General features: G+C 37.4%; 1 protein-coding gene across 4 annotated transcripts in view; it reads right to left on the bottom strand.

Annotated features, from left to right (window-relative positions):
• Nucleotides 1–17,179, bottom strand: part of pappa2 (pappalysin 2) — a 62,808-nt gene that overhangs the window by 5,669 nt on the left and 39,960 nt on the right. Inside the window, exons 14-25 of one of the 4 annotated variants that reach the window (XM_068341547.1) lie at nt 16,003–16,199; nt 14,658–14,768; nt 13,127–13,262; nt 12,817–12,991; nt 11,949–12,014; nt 11,771–11,867; nt 11,458–11,635; nt 10,033–10,246; nt 8,546–8,714; nt 7,781–7,913; nt 7,281–7,402; nt 4,985–5,056 (exon numbers count right to left, since the gene is read on the bottom strand). In XM_068341547.1, coding sequence (XP_068197648.1) covers nt 4,985–5,056; nt 7,281–7,402; nt 7,781–7,913; nt 8,546–8,714; nt 10,033–10,246; nt 11,458–11,635; nt 11,771–11,867; nt 11,949–12,014; nt 12,817–12,991; nt 13,127–13,262; nt 14,658–14,768; nt 16,003–16,199 — 1,670 coding nt within the window. Of the gene's footprint in view, nt 1–4,984; nt 5,057–7,280; nt 7,403–7,780; nt 8,022–8,545; nt 8,715–10,032; nt 10,247–11,457; nt 11,636–11,770; nt 11,868–11,948; nt 12,015–12,816; nt 12,992–13,126; nt 13,263–14,657; nt 14,769–16,002; nt 16,200–17,179 lie in introns of those variants that run through there. The other 3 variants (XM_068341549.1, XM_068341548.1, XR_011038876.1) reach the window with 3 other exon arrangements.

The raw sequence follows: 17,179 nt of genomic DNA, 5'->3' as shown, positions 1-17,179 counted from the left end.
CACCCAAGAAATGTCACAGCAATGTAACGTCAGTTTCCGTTACCGGACGAGGAGTGGTGGTGAAAGTCTGGAAAAATAAAGAAGGCAGCAAAATATACTCTGCTAAAATGTCAAGAGGATGTGTGAAAGATGGTATTATGATCAATTTAATTTAAAAAAAAAACAAAACCTGAAGACCTGGCATAACAATGAGTTCAATGAGTTTGCTAAAGTGGTTTACTCAGTGTTCTAGAGTCCAAATATGACATTCTCAAATAACACCACATCAAGACATTTTATTAGTAAAGTTATACAATTCAGTTTAAAGCATATTAGCTGCATTTAAAACTTAAGTTTCACCACTGATACATGGACTGATGTTACAATGATACATGTTTTTTTATTCTATTTGTGTCCTCAAGTGCTGTACTAGAGAAGAGAAAGGGCTCCATTCATATCTGCAGGCATCTTTAACATAAAGCAAGTTAACTTTAAAGTCCTATATATCTTCTGCCTTAAAGGTGCAAGCAGGTACAGATTAAGGTTTCTGCACCCACTCTGTTTCTATTTGGACACACTTTGAGCCTCGGCTGGCTGGAGTTGTCATCAAGTAACTGGGAACACCTTGTCAGTGTTCCCAGGCTACTTAACCCCACCTGCCCATTCACCAGGGTGTGGCATTTTCAGTACAGGTGGTGTATAGGTGGTTGCTGCTGCGTTACTACTATTCTCTCTTAACACCATGTTGGCTTATGAGCCAGCCAGAACAATGGGGAGGAGACAGATGAAATGGAGTAATACCACTGCAGAGTACAGTTCAAGCAAGGTAAGACAAAGTGTATGTAAACAACAAAGAGGAAAAATGTTGATTGTAAAAGTGAAAATACACATCCTTCTATAAATTATAGTACTAGGGAGAGTGCAGCACAGTGGCTAGTGCTGTTGCCTCATAGCAAGAAGGTCCTGGGTTCAATCCCACCCCAGGCTTTTATGTGCAGTTTGCATTTCCCCCCTGTGTCTGTTCAAGTTTTCTCCAGTTCTCCTGCTTCTACCTACCACCAAAGACCGTTACTATAAATTGTAGGTATGAGTGTTGGCCGGAAAGTGTGTCTTTCTTTGTGTGACCCTGGGATTAACTGGCAACTTGACCAGAATCTACTCCACCTCTCACCAGTATTCATCTGAGATAGGCTGTAACATAAACCGTGGTCTGGATTAAAATTTCATCTTCTACATGAATGAATTTCTAGTGGACGGTGTGCCGTCTCAGTCTGAGCCAAGCTCTTCATCAGAACAGTAAAAATACAAAAAAGTCTAGGGTGCATTCTTCTATTAAGCAGCAATATATTTTTTACTTCCCAAAAGTATTTTTAATAGTAGATATTTTATAACTGCCTTCACTCTGCTCACCCCTCTTGTCCAAAGCTTCCAGAAAACCGCTGAGGGAGTAAGAGTTTCACATTTTCTCTCCTCCCTGTGACTCAGTGTTTTTCCTTTTGATAATAAGAAAGTTTGAGTTCACAGGAGGCTTGTGTTTTGATTGTGTTGATGCAGGTAGTTGTTCGAATCTGTGAATAGTAAAACATAGTCTGCCGTCATGTGCAGGAATTACAGCTTTACTCTAAACAAGTGTGTATAAATATTAGTACATGCACAAGGTTTACAATCCTATTCAATATCATCATTTACCATAATTTTAAACAATATTTGGCAGCCTATTATAATTACAATTCCCCCAATTAAATTAGTAATTAAAACTTATTGCAATTGTTTTTCAAAACTGCTAGAACTTCTTCCACTGATTTGTAAAAAGATTTAGTTCAATCCTTCACTATTTCCACCAGTGACAGGATGATTCTTGCAAACAGAACAGAACATTGCTTAATGCTATTTATGTCACTCTTTGCCTCCTTTTTCCCATTGCTTGTTGCTTGAAGTTGCCAAAGCAATGGTGCAATGCTATCATGTAAACATGGACTCAATTATGTAGTGTTCTCTTTCCAGTTCCTTAAAGAATCTATGACAAAAACAATTGACTTGTTTTTATTCAGGTGCGTTTAACAGTCTGGAATTGGCAGTATTGTTGTCTGTTGCAAAGATACTATACAGCAATTCAAGATTAGTTTAAAGGGATGAACACCATATAATTAAAGCGATACACAAGTCGGTGAATTATATTGTTTCTGTTGCAAACTTCTTTTCAGTTACTGGTTTACCAGGAATTCTAATCACACTGAATAGTTAAGACTATTTAATGACATTTCAAGGAAAACAAGGCAAGTAACCATTATCATCCGGGCAGTCGAGCAGGAGCTGCTGTGCTGAAAGTGTCTGAACTGACTCTGATCATCAAATTGTTTTAAGCAGCAACAGAAAGAAAGAAAACATAAGTGAAAGAACGAGGCAATGGCATTTGAATGAGATCTGGCATAAAGTACATGCAGCACATGTGGTCTAGTATAATTTACAGTGTTGTCGTGGAGGTGCACGCTATAAACAACTGTTTTGCCTAGCAACATCCACGGGAAGTTGGAGGGGGAAAAAGTTGTGCTGGCAGGTAGAGAGAATATTTTAATACCATGAGATATCCGCAGTTTATGTGTTCCATTAGTCGTTCCAGCCTCTCTGAACCCAACAAACGAATGCCAAATAAAAACAATCTGGGTTTATGATTTTAGATGATTTACTCTCACTTCTAGAATATCACGGCAGAGAAATTGACATTAAATTCTAGATTAACTACTTTTAATGCAATTTACAGCTAGCAAGGACTATAGTGAAATGTAATGGCCAAATGTCTAAACTCATGCTCAAGTGGTCTCTACGAGGCTTTATTTTTTTACAATATATGGAGGTGTTGGATGGAACAAACAAGATAGTAGGTCACATGCGCATCCAGCAATAACAAAAAGAAGTCAGCGAGCAAATTGCCTACAATTTTTAACTCTAGTTTTTTTCTTTCCATTCAGTGCAAATCTTCAGAGTAAACATGAAAAAAAAATGTACATAGCTAATTGTGTTGTTGTGCAGTATGGGCTCCTGCTGTTATGCAAGGTGCATCAATGTACATTGTACATACTGTACAGTATATTCCCAATATAAATGTATGTTTTGCATTTTTCGAGTCATTAGATTTTTTTTGACTTGGTCATTTTGAAAGTAGCTCTCATGCTGAAAAAGTGTGAGCACCCCTGGTCTAAAAACTGGACAAAAGGATGGCATGCTGTGGCCACCCCTGATGCGACAGGCCAAAATTAAGTTTTTTCTTGTCTTAAAACACGGAGTGCCACCCCAGCAGGCAGAACTAACTAACCCACTCTCGGCCAATAGAAACATGAAATACTGGCTTGATATTGATGTGCCTTTCAGCAGTCTTTTACATTAGCTTCCAAAGAAATTCTGCTGCTGTCCTGTGTTTCGTCAAAGTTAGTCAGTTCAGCAAACAACTTACATAGATAGATAGATATTTGGTATTTATTTGGTTGAAATCAAGGTAAAAATTGTTAACTTGCTGACTGGATTATCTACACAGCAGCTCTTCCCCTCTTATTAAATTGACCTTTCAGTCATGGTAATGTTGCCCTTTTGGTTAATAGAAAAAGTGAAACACCAAGATCAGGACCTTGGAGAGCAACCTGACACTCAGTTGTCTGTCAGCTGTGCATACAGTATTGTGCAATGAAATTGATTGTTTGGTGGTTGGGTGAGATCCATGATGTTTATTGTCCTATTTTTATGTGTCATATGGATTGGATTTGCTCTCATAAGGGGTTAGCATGACATGAGTAACCCTCACTTCATCATGAGGAACCATTATCCTCTGTATCTTTATACAGCCATTAATCAAAATCTCTTTAAAGAATTCTTAAATTTCAATTTGCTGTGATTGTGCTACCACTTTTTACCAAATCGTTCATGATCAAAAAATATATCATGCATTCACCTCATTCATTGAACAGTTTGCATCCTGCTAATGTTTCATATAACATTTTAATTTTTTTGCCATTAAGTAGTAACCAGTACTTATCTTATCACCCTTTGTAAAACAATTTCCAGTTCACACACAGAATTGATTTTAAACTAGGCGGAAAGAATTTTTAAGTATTTTGCCAACATAGATAATCTAAATCTAATCTAGTGATTAATTTACTTTCTTTATTGGACAATCCCTTTGGTTTGGCAGGTGCAACAATTTTTTGGCAATGTCAAGACAATTGAAAAGAAGGTACTTTGGAAAGATTTGAAAAAAAATTCTTTTAAGGTCGAAATGTGAGAATATAAATTTCTGCCTGAGATATGTCATCACAAAATGTGAAGCACATTGCACACTGGCTCTGGTATCTTGTAGTGATGACAACAGGGATAGAACACTTTTTACGTTATGTTTAATATTGTTGGAATAGTTGGCCAGGCAATAAATTTGATGCAGTTATGCCCAGAAAGGGTGTAAGTGTTTTAGGAATTAGGTATTCCATATCTTGACATTCATAAAATATCTCCTTTTAATTTCCATCCTAATATCAGGAGGAAATCCATACTCGGGTCCTCCTGACCTCAAGGCTTAAAAACTTAATCACATGCATGAATACGTTATCTAAGAACAGATTAACGCTTTCTCCTAATGTTAGCAAAAATGGGTACACTATGGTTTGGTTAAGCAGGACCAACAAAGCACTTCATTCACAGTCAGTACATCAATGCTCACTCAATGTAAGTAAGTGATACCAAAATGCTTCGACCTAATGCTTTGAGATGTAATAAAGGATACATTAGGCCATTACCAACTAAATGTTTTTGAGGCTTTTTTTCTTTTCTTTGCCTTTTCACTGGACAAAAATGAACCAGATCTGTTACACCTTAAGTAGATACTCTCAGCGCCCATATTGGAGGAAAAAATTGTGGGTCACGACAAAAACAGACTTTCTTCCTAAAATCAATGACACCAGTGATGTCTGGATGAAAAGTCTCTGCATGTACTCATGTATTCCATGCAGGTTTGGCTTACCTCACATGATTGGATGCAATGAATGTGTTGAGGGTCAGGATACCATTTCATCATCCCTGTGCAGACAATTCTCTGGAAATTAAGCAAAGGGGCAATTGTTGAGCAACACATTCACAGGAAATGGATATCCACAGAAGTTGCCATGGAAAACAGCACTACACTCACAAAAAATTTGCAAGCTGACTGTATTGTCAGTTAAAATAGAAACATTGTTTTATATATATATAAATTATATATATATATATATATATATATATATATAATTTCTTTAAAATGACTAAGTATCTCCAAATGCAATTTCATAAAACACATGATTATATATGGTAACAAAAAGCCAGAATTAGCCAGAAGGCTAGTTTTCATCTGTAGTTCCCTGGCCATGATGTATAAAAAGCAGTAAAATATATCTACAATATAGTAAAAATAGACATATTCAAACACTTGCTATACAATTAAACAAGAATAAGACATCATACATATCAACATAACATTTGATCACGACATCAAAACATCACAACAGGCTTTAGTGTTGGCAGCTATAGGTGTCGATAAGCCACATTTTCAAGTTTTTAGTGAAGACTGTATGTTGTAGGAGGTTTAACCTCCTCAGGTAATGAGTTCAACCAGCGCTCCTCACTGACCAGGCTGACTTACTGAGAGTGCTCCTGCGCAGAGGAATGAAACAGTCACCTCTGAGAGTCTCGAGTGACACGCTCTTTCCAATGATTCACCAACACACAGCCTTCTACTTTTACGAACTGTTTAAAATCAACATTTTATCCAATTACAGGAATCACAGATAGCCCATTATTTTCTTGGACATACAGCATAGTTTGACAGTTTCAAGTTTTATTTGCCTTTTTGCAGTGCTTGTTAAACTTGAAAAACTTTTTGTGAAATAACTTTCATTCAGCTCAGGTTGATCTAGTGTGGGTGGTGCTCTGTGGGTTATTTTACCCCCGCAATTCATGAGGTGGTGAGCAGATTGCTGACCAACAAATATGGACAGAGAAAGCAGATTTGTTATCCAGTCTGACCCAGCTTGTGAGACATTTCTGAAGGAGTTGAGATCACACAATGCCTTGTAATCACAGACAAGAGTTGGAAGTATGGAGAAAGTATCGGCAAAACTTCCAACTATTTGACCTGACATGGATGGATTAATTTGTTCGCTGACTGGCTGACCTCCCAAACGTAAGATGAAACTGGAGCAGTTTCATAGTTAACACAAAGGATTGCTTGCATCCAGTATTGGATAACATAACCAAACTATAAAGGAAAAAAACGACACTCCAGCTCTGTTCATGGTGACCTGTACTGTATACAATTATTATGTTAGAGATTTTATTTTTTCCATTGTTTCTATTCCAAGTTGCGCAAAAACACTGATAAATGAGAGGAGATGTGATGAGAATTTGATTTCAGATTCAGATTTCCTTTAATGGTCGTGATTATTATATAAATATGATATTGGATTTCTTATACCAGGCAAAATAGAAAGACATTCAGTGCTAGTGCAGGTGAAATTTATATAGGTTATCACTGATAAATGAAAGGATACTATCTTGCTTTCAGTCAAATATATGAAACATCTTTACACAAATCTCGAATCACGTCTTCTGGTTGATCTTCTGACGCATGCTGATGATATATGCCTGAGAGAAAACAGCTACCAAAGATGAACGGTTGCCCGACCATGTGGAAGCAATGACTCGCATCAGCAATCATCTGTCAATCAATCAATTTTTTTGTGGAATTTCAGTTCTAATGTTGGACTCCCACTTCAAAGGCAGAGTACTTAAATTTGAGCTGTAGATATTTAAAGTAATCAGAGACTGTCTAGTACTTGATGTAGCCTATATTTATAAATGCATTCAAAGATTTTCTCATAACTCTGATCCATGATTGCATGCAAGCTCATCAGTGTAAGGTCACACAATCATGTGTGTCGACAAGAATTCTGGGGACAGTGCCAATATGATCACGCCATCAGGTATTTTGAACAGAAGAATCCATTTTGTAGTCGTAAGAGCCTAGTTTTAGGAACTCCACTCTTTATTGTAGCCAGAAATAGGACTGTAGTTCTTAGAAGTGAGTTTTCAGGAACCTTTTCAGAGAAGGTACTCTCTAAGGTCAAGAAGTGGATACAGAATGCATACCAATACTTACCATACCTCTTTCTTTTTTTTAAATTTATGGAGTTAAATACAATGTTGGTGTTTATATAAGCTTAGATTCTGCTTATTCAAGTCTGAAACTGCAAAATAAAAGACTATTGCATAACAGGAAGTCTCACCTGTACTTTAATGGGTAGCATCCAGTGCTTTAAAGAATCCGTTGTGGTGTCATTGGGCAGGACAACAGGGTCAAGCAGATCCATGTCCAGATCCACAAGGCATGTTGGGTGGCAAACAAATCCTGCAAAATCATACAAGACTTCTTCAATGCTCAATTGTATCTGTCACATATATTCAAGCTTAAATGTCCTATTTTCAAAAACATTTTTCAAAACAACAATTTAAGAATAATTTTTCTCAATGTTACATTGTCAGAAATTTGGGTATTTTATCAGCTACAGACCCAACATTGAAGTGATATTATTGATATGCATGTAATATCATCCAATAAAGTTTCTGTGAATCTGGGCACGACTCGGAAGCAATGAACTGGTCAACGACTCGACCTTACATCTAGGGATCTCAAAAGGGAAGAAAAACTATTGACAATGATATGCTATACTTTCATGACTACTGTGCCTGTTCAGAGTAATGTCACACCTTGTTTCTTCACACTCACCAACATCCCTCCCCTGCTCACAGCTGTACTCTACAGAGTTGAGATGAAGAGGAGGAGAACATGATCCTTGAATTTTGGAACACATTTTGAAGTCTGCTGTCCATCTGCCATCCTTTGTGCAGCGAATTTCCCTCTGGATGCGAACCCATAATAAAATTCAGTATGGTCATCATCAGTGTGTGGTTTACACTTAACAATACTGTCTCCAGCAACCCCCCGTGACCTGTGAAGACAGAAAAAGCTGCTCGGAAAATGAATGAATGTTGAGTAGGTATATGGACAAATAATTAAATCTACGTACAGGTACAGGCATGCATAGAACCAATCATGAATTTTCACACCCTCCATAAAAAAAGCATGTCCTGTCTCATTACAGTTCATACTTAATATGACTTCAATTGTGTAATGGCATCTAGAAATTGGAAGAATTGTGACTTTTTAAAAATATACATATATTGCGAGAGTGAAAATGTACATTTTTGTAAATTTCACACAGCAGTCACATGCTTCATTTAGGAGAAACATACAAAAGCACTAAAGCAACGTGTTAATGACAAAGTTAGGGGAATGTATGATTGCAGCTAAAAGCACAGGTACAGACTAATTTGCACTTTGCAAATTACAAAGAGTGTGCTCTAGTGTTTTTAGCATCAAACACTAGATAAAAACTCGGGTTGATTGCTTGATTGTACTGATGATAGCGATGTGATGAATAGATATACTTCATTTAATTCATTTTTATTTAGACAGCTATTGATATCTTACATTTTCTGTCGGATCTGGGCAATGCAAGGTGCACAGGCTATCATAGTACAGGCCATTGGTACAAGTATACATTCCCTGGAACACATCAGGTAGGTCTGGGCATTTCATTGGCTCACAGTAAGTCTCCTCCCACTGGCCTCCCTCCTGGCACTCCAACCCAAAGTACTTCCTAGACACAACACGACATACACAAATCCATTTGTGGCCAGTATGAAGTTTGTCAGAAATTAAATTGCGTGTGTGAGCATGATTGATTTTTTGTTGGGCCCGATGTTGAGCTGACTTCTCGTACCCAGCCTCTCGCCCATAGTCAGCTGGGAGATGCTCCAGCATACCCGTGGCCCGTGTTTCAGATAAGCAGCTGAAGATGAATTAATAGAGTACACCCATATTGTCCATTCTACAGTAAAAGATGTTCACGTTACGTCATATGTAAATGAAACAGTGTGTTGTACATTATGCACATTTATGTGGATACACATGTCAAAGGTACAAATAAAAATCCTGTTTAAATCTCTTTAATAGCTGCTGCTGTTCACCATCACATGTTTGACTAATAAAGCATCAGGGTTTGTTAAAATGTTTTATATATGTATTTGAGAAGGAAAGACTCTAAAGGAAATCCAACTGTAAATAGATCTTTCAAATAAGACATTTTCCAACATATTGGAATTTGTCTGTCATGCAGAATAATATTTTTTACTGCTTTAATAAAATGGTCAAATTCAGTTTATGATAAACTCAAATTTAATCAGAATTCATTATATTGCAAGAAAAAAAACATTATATAGAGCATGAACTCAACATCATGTTTTCCTAAAGTAGTGAAAAGTGTAAATATGTTACTGTTTACATATGCAGCAGGTTGTAAACTCACCCCAGAGGCTGTGTCTCATCAGTCCTCATCTAATGAGCAGCTACACAATGAATACAATTGGCATGGTAAAGACGAGGCCCTGTGTGTAGTACACTTTTTATTGGACTTTAATGTGAGCTTGTTCCGAACATAATACCCTTTTACAGTGACGAACCACAAATTGCTTTTTAAAACTGTATGCAGTGATATATTGTTCTTGGGGTTTGGGCATCCATGTTATGCAATGTTATACTGTTGCATAAAATTTCAAAATCAAAGGGGAATCTTGGAAAATAAATTTCCTCTTCCATGCATAGTTCCTCTTAATCATGCATAGTTAAACCATGCATGATTAAATATACTTTGTTTCAGTGCGTCTTCTAATTTTCTAATATATTATGTCATTGTTGTTGCAGTATTTATATCATAGTCGTAAATGGAAATAATTTGAATGAAATTGCTAGTCTAATATAATATAACATTAGATAATATTAGATGTCAGAAAAGTCATTCAAAGGTAGAGAGAAGATTACACAATATTTTCCATATCATTGACTACTTATATGAGACCGTGTAATTTTAAATTCCAATAAAGTCCATTAGCTGTCCCCCTTATTCAGTAAGATCTTACCTTGGTGTCTTTTTCTTGATACTTCCCACTACATAGAAGCCGGGGTTACATTTGTAATGGCAGACAGAACCAACATCGTGTCCGGAGGTCAGGCACTCCTCTGTTAGCAGCTGAGCATCAGGTATGTGAGGAACATCTGGACACTCAATTTTGCAGTAGGCCTCTGGAAAAGACCACAGGCCATCCTCCAAACACACCAACCTGTCACTGTCACCTGACGAAAAGGGTGGGAGGGGACAATTTGTAATTGATAAGATGTTTAGGTGTAGATAGACAGAGGAAGGTATGTTTCCCAAACTCGACTATGCAGTGTAAAAAAAAAACATATTTGAATATATTTGTTGTAAAGTATTATCAACTTTGAAAGGACTTGATTTGATCAACTGATTTAGTGTGTATAATACGGTATGTAGAGTGACCACAGTCACAGCTGTTTTCTTTGTAGAATAATCTTCAAAAACACTTAACACTAAATTCATTGTGGTTGGGCCACAATGATTCATTTATCTGATTCATTCAATCAGATAAGGGGAAATAAAGAATGAATATATTTCACCCTGGAACGGATCATAAAACCAGAAGCCATACAGTATTAGTCAGTAATTCAGTGCTCAGAAATAATTCTATTTCATTGTGACAGTCGACCTCCTCTCTTTAACAATTTGCCAATGCCTGAATGAAACTGCAAATTGTGTAATTCGTCTTCTGGCCACTGTGAGCACAGAAATATTTTTTTGTGTCAGTTTAAAATAGAATGTAGAAACAGCAAAAGATGATTCACATAGTCATGACTTTCTTCTAAAGCTGGGAGGGAGTTGTAATTTTGTTTTTTAATGAGTGGATGGGCTTTTACCTTTGCTGATCCTATTTGCTGGTTGAGTGACAAAATAAAAACTAACTAAATAATGTATTCCCTGTGATCAAACTGGACTTCACCAAGCATTGGTGTGCCTCAATATTTTCAAGCCTTTCTCAAGGCCCATGTATGCTCTGCTTTGAAAATGGATGCATATGAAGGATGGCGCCTTCCTTGTATATCGGAGGCTACATATGGTAATGATTATCCTTGATAAATCCCTCAGTCTTTGAACATTTAAACAAAACACAAACAAGAGAAACAAATATCCCAGGGCATTTCTCCTTCATGAAACACTAGCACAGCATATCCACCGTCTTTTATTGAAATCTTGTAAATTTATGTTCTTCATGTTATGTGTATTTAATTTTGTCTTCATTTATTTGTTTGTACTTTCATATTTTAACATGTGCTCATGTGCATTTGTACATTGTCTTACAGGGGCCTTTTGGTCAAGATTATAAATTAGAACTTTTTACTAGGTAAAACAACAGTATATAGAAAGACAAATTGAGAGAAGACTAGAATTAACAGACAAGAAGAGAACACATAAGCGACACATAACTAACCCTGTAATATAGCTGGTGACCCACAAGTGAAGGAGCATTGTTTGTCAAAGGTGGTTCCCTCAGGGCAACTGAAGATTGCATGGTAGACATGAGACTGATCTGGCAGGCCACAGTCTACAGGCCGGCAGTTGACAACACGATCCCATGAACCATGGAAACACTCCAGATCGATTTCTATCTGAAGAAGATGAAAGACCAGTGAGGGGAGATAGAGACGGGAGGGGTCTTTTTACTGCATGAGGTGGAAAGGTCTAAAAGAATTAGAGATGCCTTTGCATCTCTGATGCAACATACGATGCGGTATTCAGTGTACCTGGTGGTTTGAGGTCTCCCTACCATTAAGGACAGTGATACTAAAGCCACGGTGACACTGCACAGAGCAGTGAGAGGCCTCCCCTCCTCCTGTACACCTACAGAAAAAAACATTGATATATAGATGATTGTTTTTTCTGCTGTCACAGTGGTTAATGTTTTATTCTAGAAAGACCTACCTGACGGACGCATGCTCTAACTGGGGAGGACTACAGCTGTCCATCTGACAGGGTTGCCGCAAACAGCTATTGCAGGGATGAAGAGAGGGAAGAAGGGAGAAGAGGCAAGCAGTCAAAAGTGATCATTGTTTCTGGATAAGAAAGTCCATCAGATAAAAGAATACCTGCTTCGGGAACAAATAGCATGGAATTGTGCACTATAAGCTCTAAACTCCTCAGATTCTACATATTAAGATAAATTTACAGTTTTAGACCGTAGCATTATGAAGGACTGAAAGGAATACAGACAATAACAATCTAGAAGTTTGTTATACACTTGGCAAACTACTTAATGCACATCAGAAACTGTCCCACAGGAACAAGAAAGTTTCTCATGGTCACAGGAAAATTTTGGTGCCCGAGACAATGCATCCAATGCACAACAGAAACTGATTCTTTTTGCCCACATCCTTTCAGGAGCGTCATATAAAATACTACTGTATAGGTGAAAAAATGCTGTGTAAAGCCTCTAGTGGCCTGAAGTGACATCATATGAGTCAACATCTGTTTGTGAAGGTTTGACGATTAAAAAAATTCACAATATATAAATCAGCAAAAGGAGGTGTATTTTGCATAACTCTTTACTTCTTTGCCACATATTTCTTGCTTTTGCATCTGTCTGAGAAAATATCCTCAATGGGGTTGAAGTAGAAGGGAGTTGAATTTACAGTCATGATTCTGGAAAAACTGACCAATTGGACCTTTAAATATAATTTAGATGTTACTTTACATAAATGATAACATTCAAAATTTATATTCTGTTTTATCAGATGTATTCATATGGTCCCTTTTAGTGTGTGTGCGTGTTAAGGACGTAGTCTCTGCACACCCCGTCAGGGCGAAGGTGCTGAAGTGGCAGGAGGTCCTGAGAGCCACACCTCCTACTCCCACCAAGGGGGAAGAGAAGAGGAGGATGACAGAGTCCGTGATGAAAAAGGGTTGAGAGAGGTCATGGGTCACATTTACCACCAACGGGTTCCGATGGCATGAGAGGTCATGTGTACCTAAGTAGATAAAATTGAAAGTTTTTTTCTGACCTTGTGTTTTTATTAAGGTGTTTTCAAATTTTACCTTAGAAGCAATAATAGAGTAATCATATTTCATTAGGATACATGCAAGTCAATATGAGCAAAAGGTACCTAATGAGTGGTTTTTGCCAGTAGTATCAGAGAGGAAGATTGTGACTGTTTTCCTATACTGCTCACCAGACCACAACCCATCTGAGGCCAGGTACACCCTCACAGACGCTGCTACTCCAGGATGGGCAAATCCCAGCTGGACCAACAGTAAGAGAGAAAATCATGTCAAGGACAGAAAGGAACACACATATATCAATTCACTTGGAAAGTCATTTAACTTGTATAAGCAAGAGAAGTTATTACTGTAACACTGGTATGGTGGAAATAAATGATGTCTTGATGTCTTCATAGTATTTTTTTTTTTTTTATAATTGATAACAAGAGGGAAACCCGTTCTCATTAGGTCTCACTCACTGCATGTGACGCATCCTTCAGAAGCAGTGGACAGTCCTTACGATGCCTGGGGAGCAAGTTAGGGTTAAGTATTTTCCCCAAGCATAGACTGGCCAGAATATTGGGGGAAGGAGCCAGACTAATCGCTGTATCATCTTTCATGTGTGCTGACTGAGCTATAATGTTTTACTTCCATGTTAATCCTGGCCTCGGTTCTGTGTGACAGGACTTCTAATGGTCACCTGTGTGTCCACTACAGATCAAGAGCGTCCATAATTATTCTGATTGTTCACCTTAAAAGACATTTTAAAGGCCTATCAGGTAATGCATCAGGGCCTCCAAACGCGGAATGTTAAACGAGATGGCCACCTTTTAGGGAGCTGGCAGTGATATTTATGATAGGATGGCTGAGGAACACTTTTCAAACAGAATGGGATGGGATTTTTAGAGAGAGAGAGAGAGAGAGACTTAAAGTGAGAGAGAGCTGTTTCAGGGAGAGCAGACAGACACGGGTGTTACCATGAAGGTTTTTAGGCAGTTAGACAGGTTTCAGGGACTTGGTGGCCCTCCAGAAAGCTTGCAGGGATGTCCCTGATGAATAGGGCATCCATAAATGAAGCAGGGAATGTAAAGATAAATCACTCAACAAAGTGGAAATGAGGATAGAGCAGCAAAGATGGACGAAAGAGACACTGTCGTCTAGAAAGCACCCTACAATTTAGAGTAAGATGGACATAGTTGTAATGCTTCCCATAAAGTCAACAGTTACCCTACACTCTATTACCCCAGTTACGTCCTGTATATGTATTAATGTAAAAGTGTATAAGCTTTCAGTTCTAATGGATGAGTTCATCACATGAAACTCGTTTTTGAGTCAACTAATAATGATCACGGTTGAATCATCTGATTCACTGGCAAAAAAAATTTTTTGACAAAATGCCAATAAAGAATAAGTACTGCGTTAGTCATAATTTAGCAATCATATACAGATAATTCTCATTATTTACAGTTGACCTGGAAAAATGGTAATTATAGTAATCAACGGACTGCATGACTCATGCAATTGTTAGAAAGTTAGGAATGTGTGGGTGGGTGGCGGATTGAGCAAGCAGTCTGTGTGGGAAGCCCTCCAGCCTCATTTTAAAAAGTATTCAGCACAGAGGAAACCATAATTTGCCCACATACAGTACACTCATACCTTCAGCCAGAATGAATGTTCTAGGTCATTTGTGTCTAGCTGAGTTGTGCAAGGGAACCAGGCATCAGTGGACCAAGAGTCACCAAAGTTCAGGTATTGGTGCCTACAGAGCTTCACACAAAACAAGAGAAATGTACAATGTTAAATAATAAATAGTAACATTACTTCTGTTTTTACTTTTTAAAAGCATACCTTATAAGACCTTTTAATGTGATGGATACTTCATGTGCATGCTGCCTATCCCATTATTTATAGTGGTACATGTTCAAAGTTGTGGTATTTCCACATTCTTACTTTATGGTGGAAAACCAGAAGCGTCCTAATGACTTTGGGTCATAGATTTTTTTCTAATCCATAAATTTTATTTGACTATTTTGTGAGAACAGCCCAAATTCTGCAAATAAAGGATGAAAACGACCATGCTGACTTTATTCATGGAATTTTCATTTATTTTGTTTTTTGCATCTTGCCTCATACACACACTTCAGTGTAAAGCTCCCCAGGAGGCTTTCTAGTTCCGATGCTGCCTCTGACATCAATTATCTTCTCTTATTGAATAATTCAAAATTTTTGTGAACCCATGTCTAAAATTGTGACACATTTCAGGCACAACGATGAACCTGAAGGTACCTTACGTGAAATGATATACTGTGTTATTATATTTGAGAGGAAGGCAAGAAGCTATGATATGTTGAAAGTTCTCTCCTTGTCTGTTTGTACGGTCCCGGCTCACTGTGATATGAAGGCTTTTGAAAACGAGAATATTCACTAATAGGACAAAATTTTGATAAATTGTTAAGAATAATGTGGGACTTCAAGCTGTAAACCTAAGGGAAACACTATAAGCAATGTAAAAGGAGACTGAGAATGGGTCTGAGTTGGCAAAAGAGAGCAAACAGTGGAGGGAAAACCATACAACAGTCTGCTAAGGAATATTGCTATGTTTATTTTTTAGGAGTTATCAATCTATAATTCAAAGAGAACTGCTGAGGTCAGGATTTGTTGATATGTATTCTATAACTGCAAGGTGTAAGGAACACATTGTAATATTGCTTCAAATGACCAGAGGCAGTATTAACAATGATACTGCTTAGCAAAACTCATGTCAGTCAAAAAGTGCAGATATAATGGTTATTGATATAAGTTGGTAGTTAGTCAGTTCTTGCTGTCTGGTGCTGGCAGAAGCCCAAACAAATCGTGATAGACTGTGGCCAAAATTGCAGGCCGAAAAAATAAGACATTTTTCAACCAGACAATCAAGTTGTGCAGATATGTAGATAGCTGTTAACATTGCATTGATTATCATCTGGAAGTATTTAATATTCCTATAGTTAATATTTCATACCTTCCCAAATGAGGGTTTCCCAGTGGCAGCATGGGCAGAACAGTGGTTGGGGTCTTGGTGAGAAGCAGTCGCAGTTGATGCCCACTGGTCTGTGTAGCCCAAAGGTGTAAAAGTAACACAGTCCTGAACACTGGAACCCCGTTCAAACTCCTCACACACATGGTCACCATCAAAAACATAACATTGACTAGGTTCACCTTTGGGGATAAAGAGATGAATAGAAGACAAGGATTTATGAAATAATATAAAGTATGGTTTCTTAATTTGGTAGATATACACTCAACTCCCAGAATTAGACTCCCATCTATATCTATTAATCACTTAAGCACATCTGAGCAAATCTATTTCTTATTTTTGTTGGCCACTTTTAATGTTGGCCATGTCAACTTGACCATATTTGACTCTCTGATGTCAAAAGGTTGTAAATTATGCTAAGAAATTAACTTTGACTACAATTTAGTTTTGAAAATCACATTAATTTTACATTGTTAATAAACACTAAGGGAAGCCAGTATATGCTTCAATCAGTTAGTTTAGACCCCCAAATGTGTCTCAAAAGACCATGCATGGAAAGATATTCTCACGGAATAACAGTACCATTATGTTTAAGAAACTGTCCAAAGTTGTTCCAAGTCTTTTGCAAAACATACAAACAAAAACCCATCATTCTGTCAGCAAATAATTTTATATTTGGGTTTTTTTATAAACTTTTGAGCATACTCAGTTAACTCAGTTCTCAATATTGCAACATTAAGCCATAGCCAAGCAAAACAAAGTTACTGCAATGTTATGTGCTTTTGTAAAATAACATTTTAGTTTCATTGGGCTGTTTGCTGCAGTAAGTGAAAGGAAACTGGCACATCTGTGTTCACACAGTCTTGATGGATACATATCCTATCTAAAAGACTTTTCAATTCATAAATTAAATATATAAGAAACTTGCCACCAAATTCATTTATTCTCTTTAAAGCTCCAATACCAACTTTTTATACTAGATGACTGCTGTTATTGACAAACAAACCGGACAGCTGTCTGTTTTGTGGATCAGCTGAAGCCGATAGAGATTCTCAGTTATCCATGTCATGGTTATCCAAAGCTTTTTAAATCAATCCACTGGACTTTAAGAATGTTTCTTGAGGACATTTTGCCTCTCATCCAAGAGGCTTCTACAGATCTC

Source organism: Antennarius striatus, chromosome 18, assembly GCF_040054535.1.
Source record: "Antennarius striatus isolate MH-2024 chromosome 18, ASM4005453v1, whole genome shotgun sequence".
Classification (NCBI taxonomy): Eukaryota; Metazoa; Chordata; class Actinopteri; order Lophiiformes; family Antennariidae; genus Antennarius; species Antennarius striatus.
Note: the sequence above shows the minus strand (reverse complement) of the source record. Positions and strands in the feature narration are given on the sequence as shown.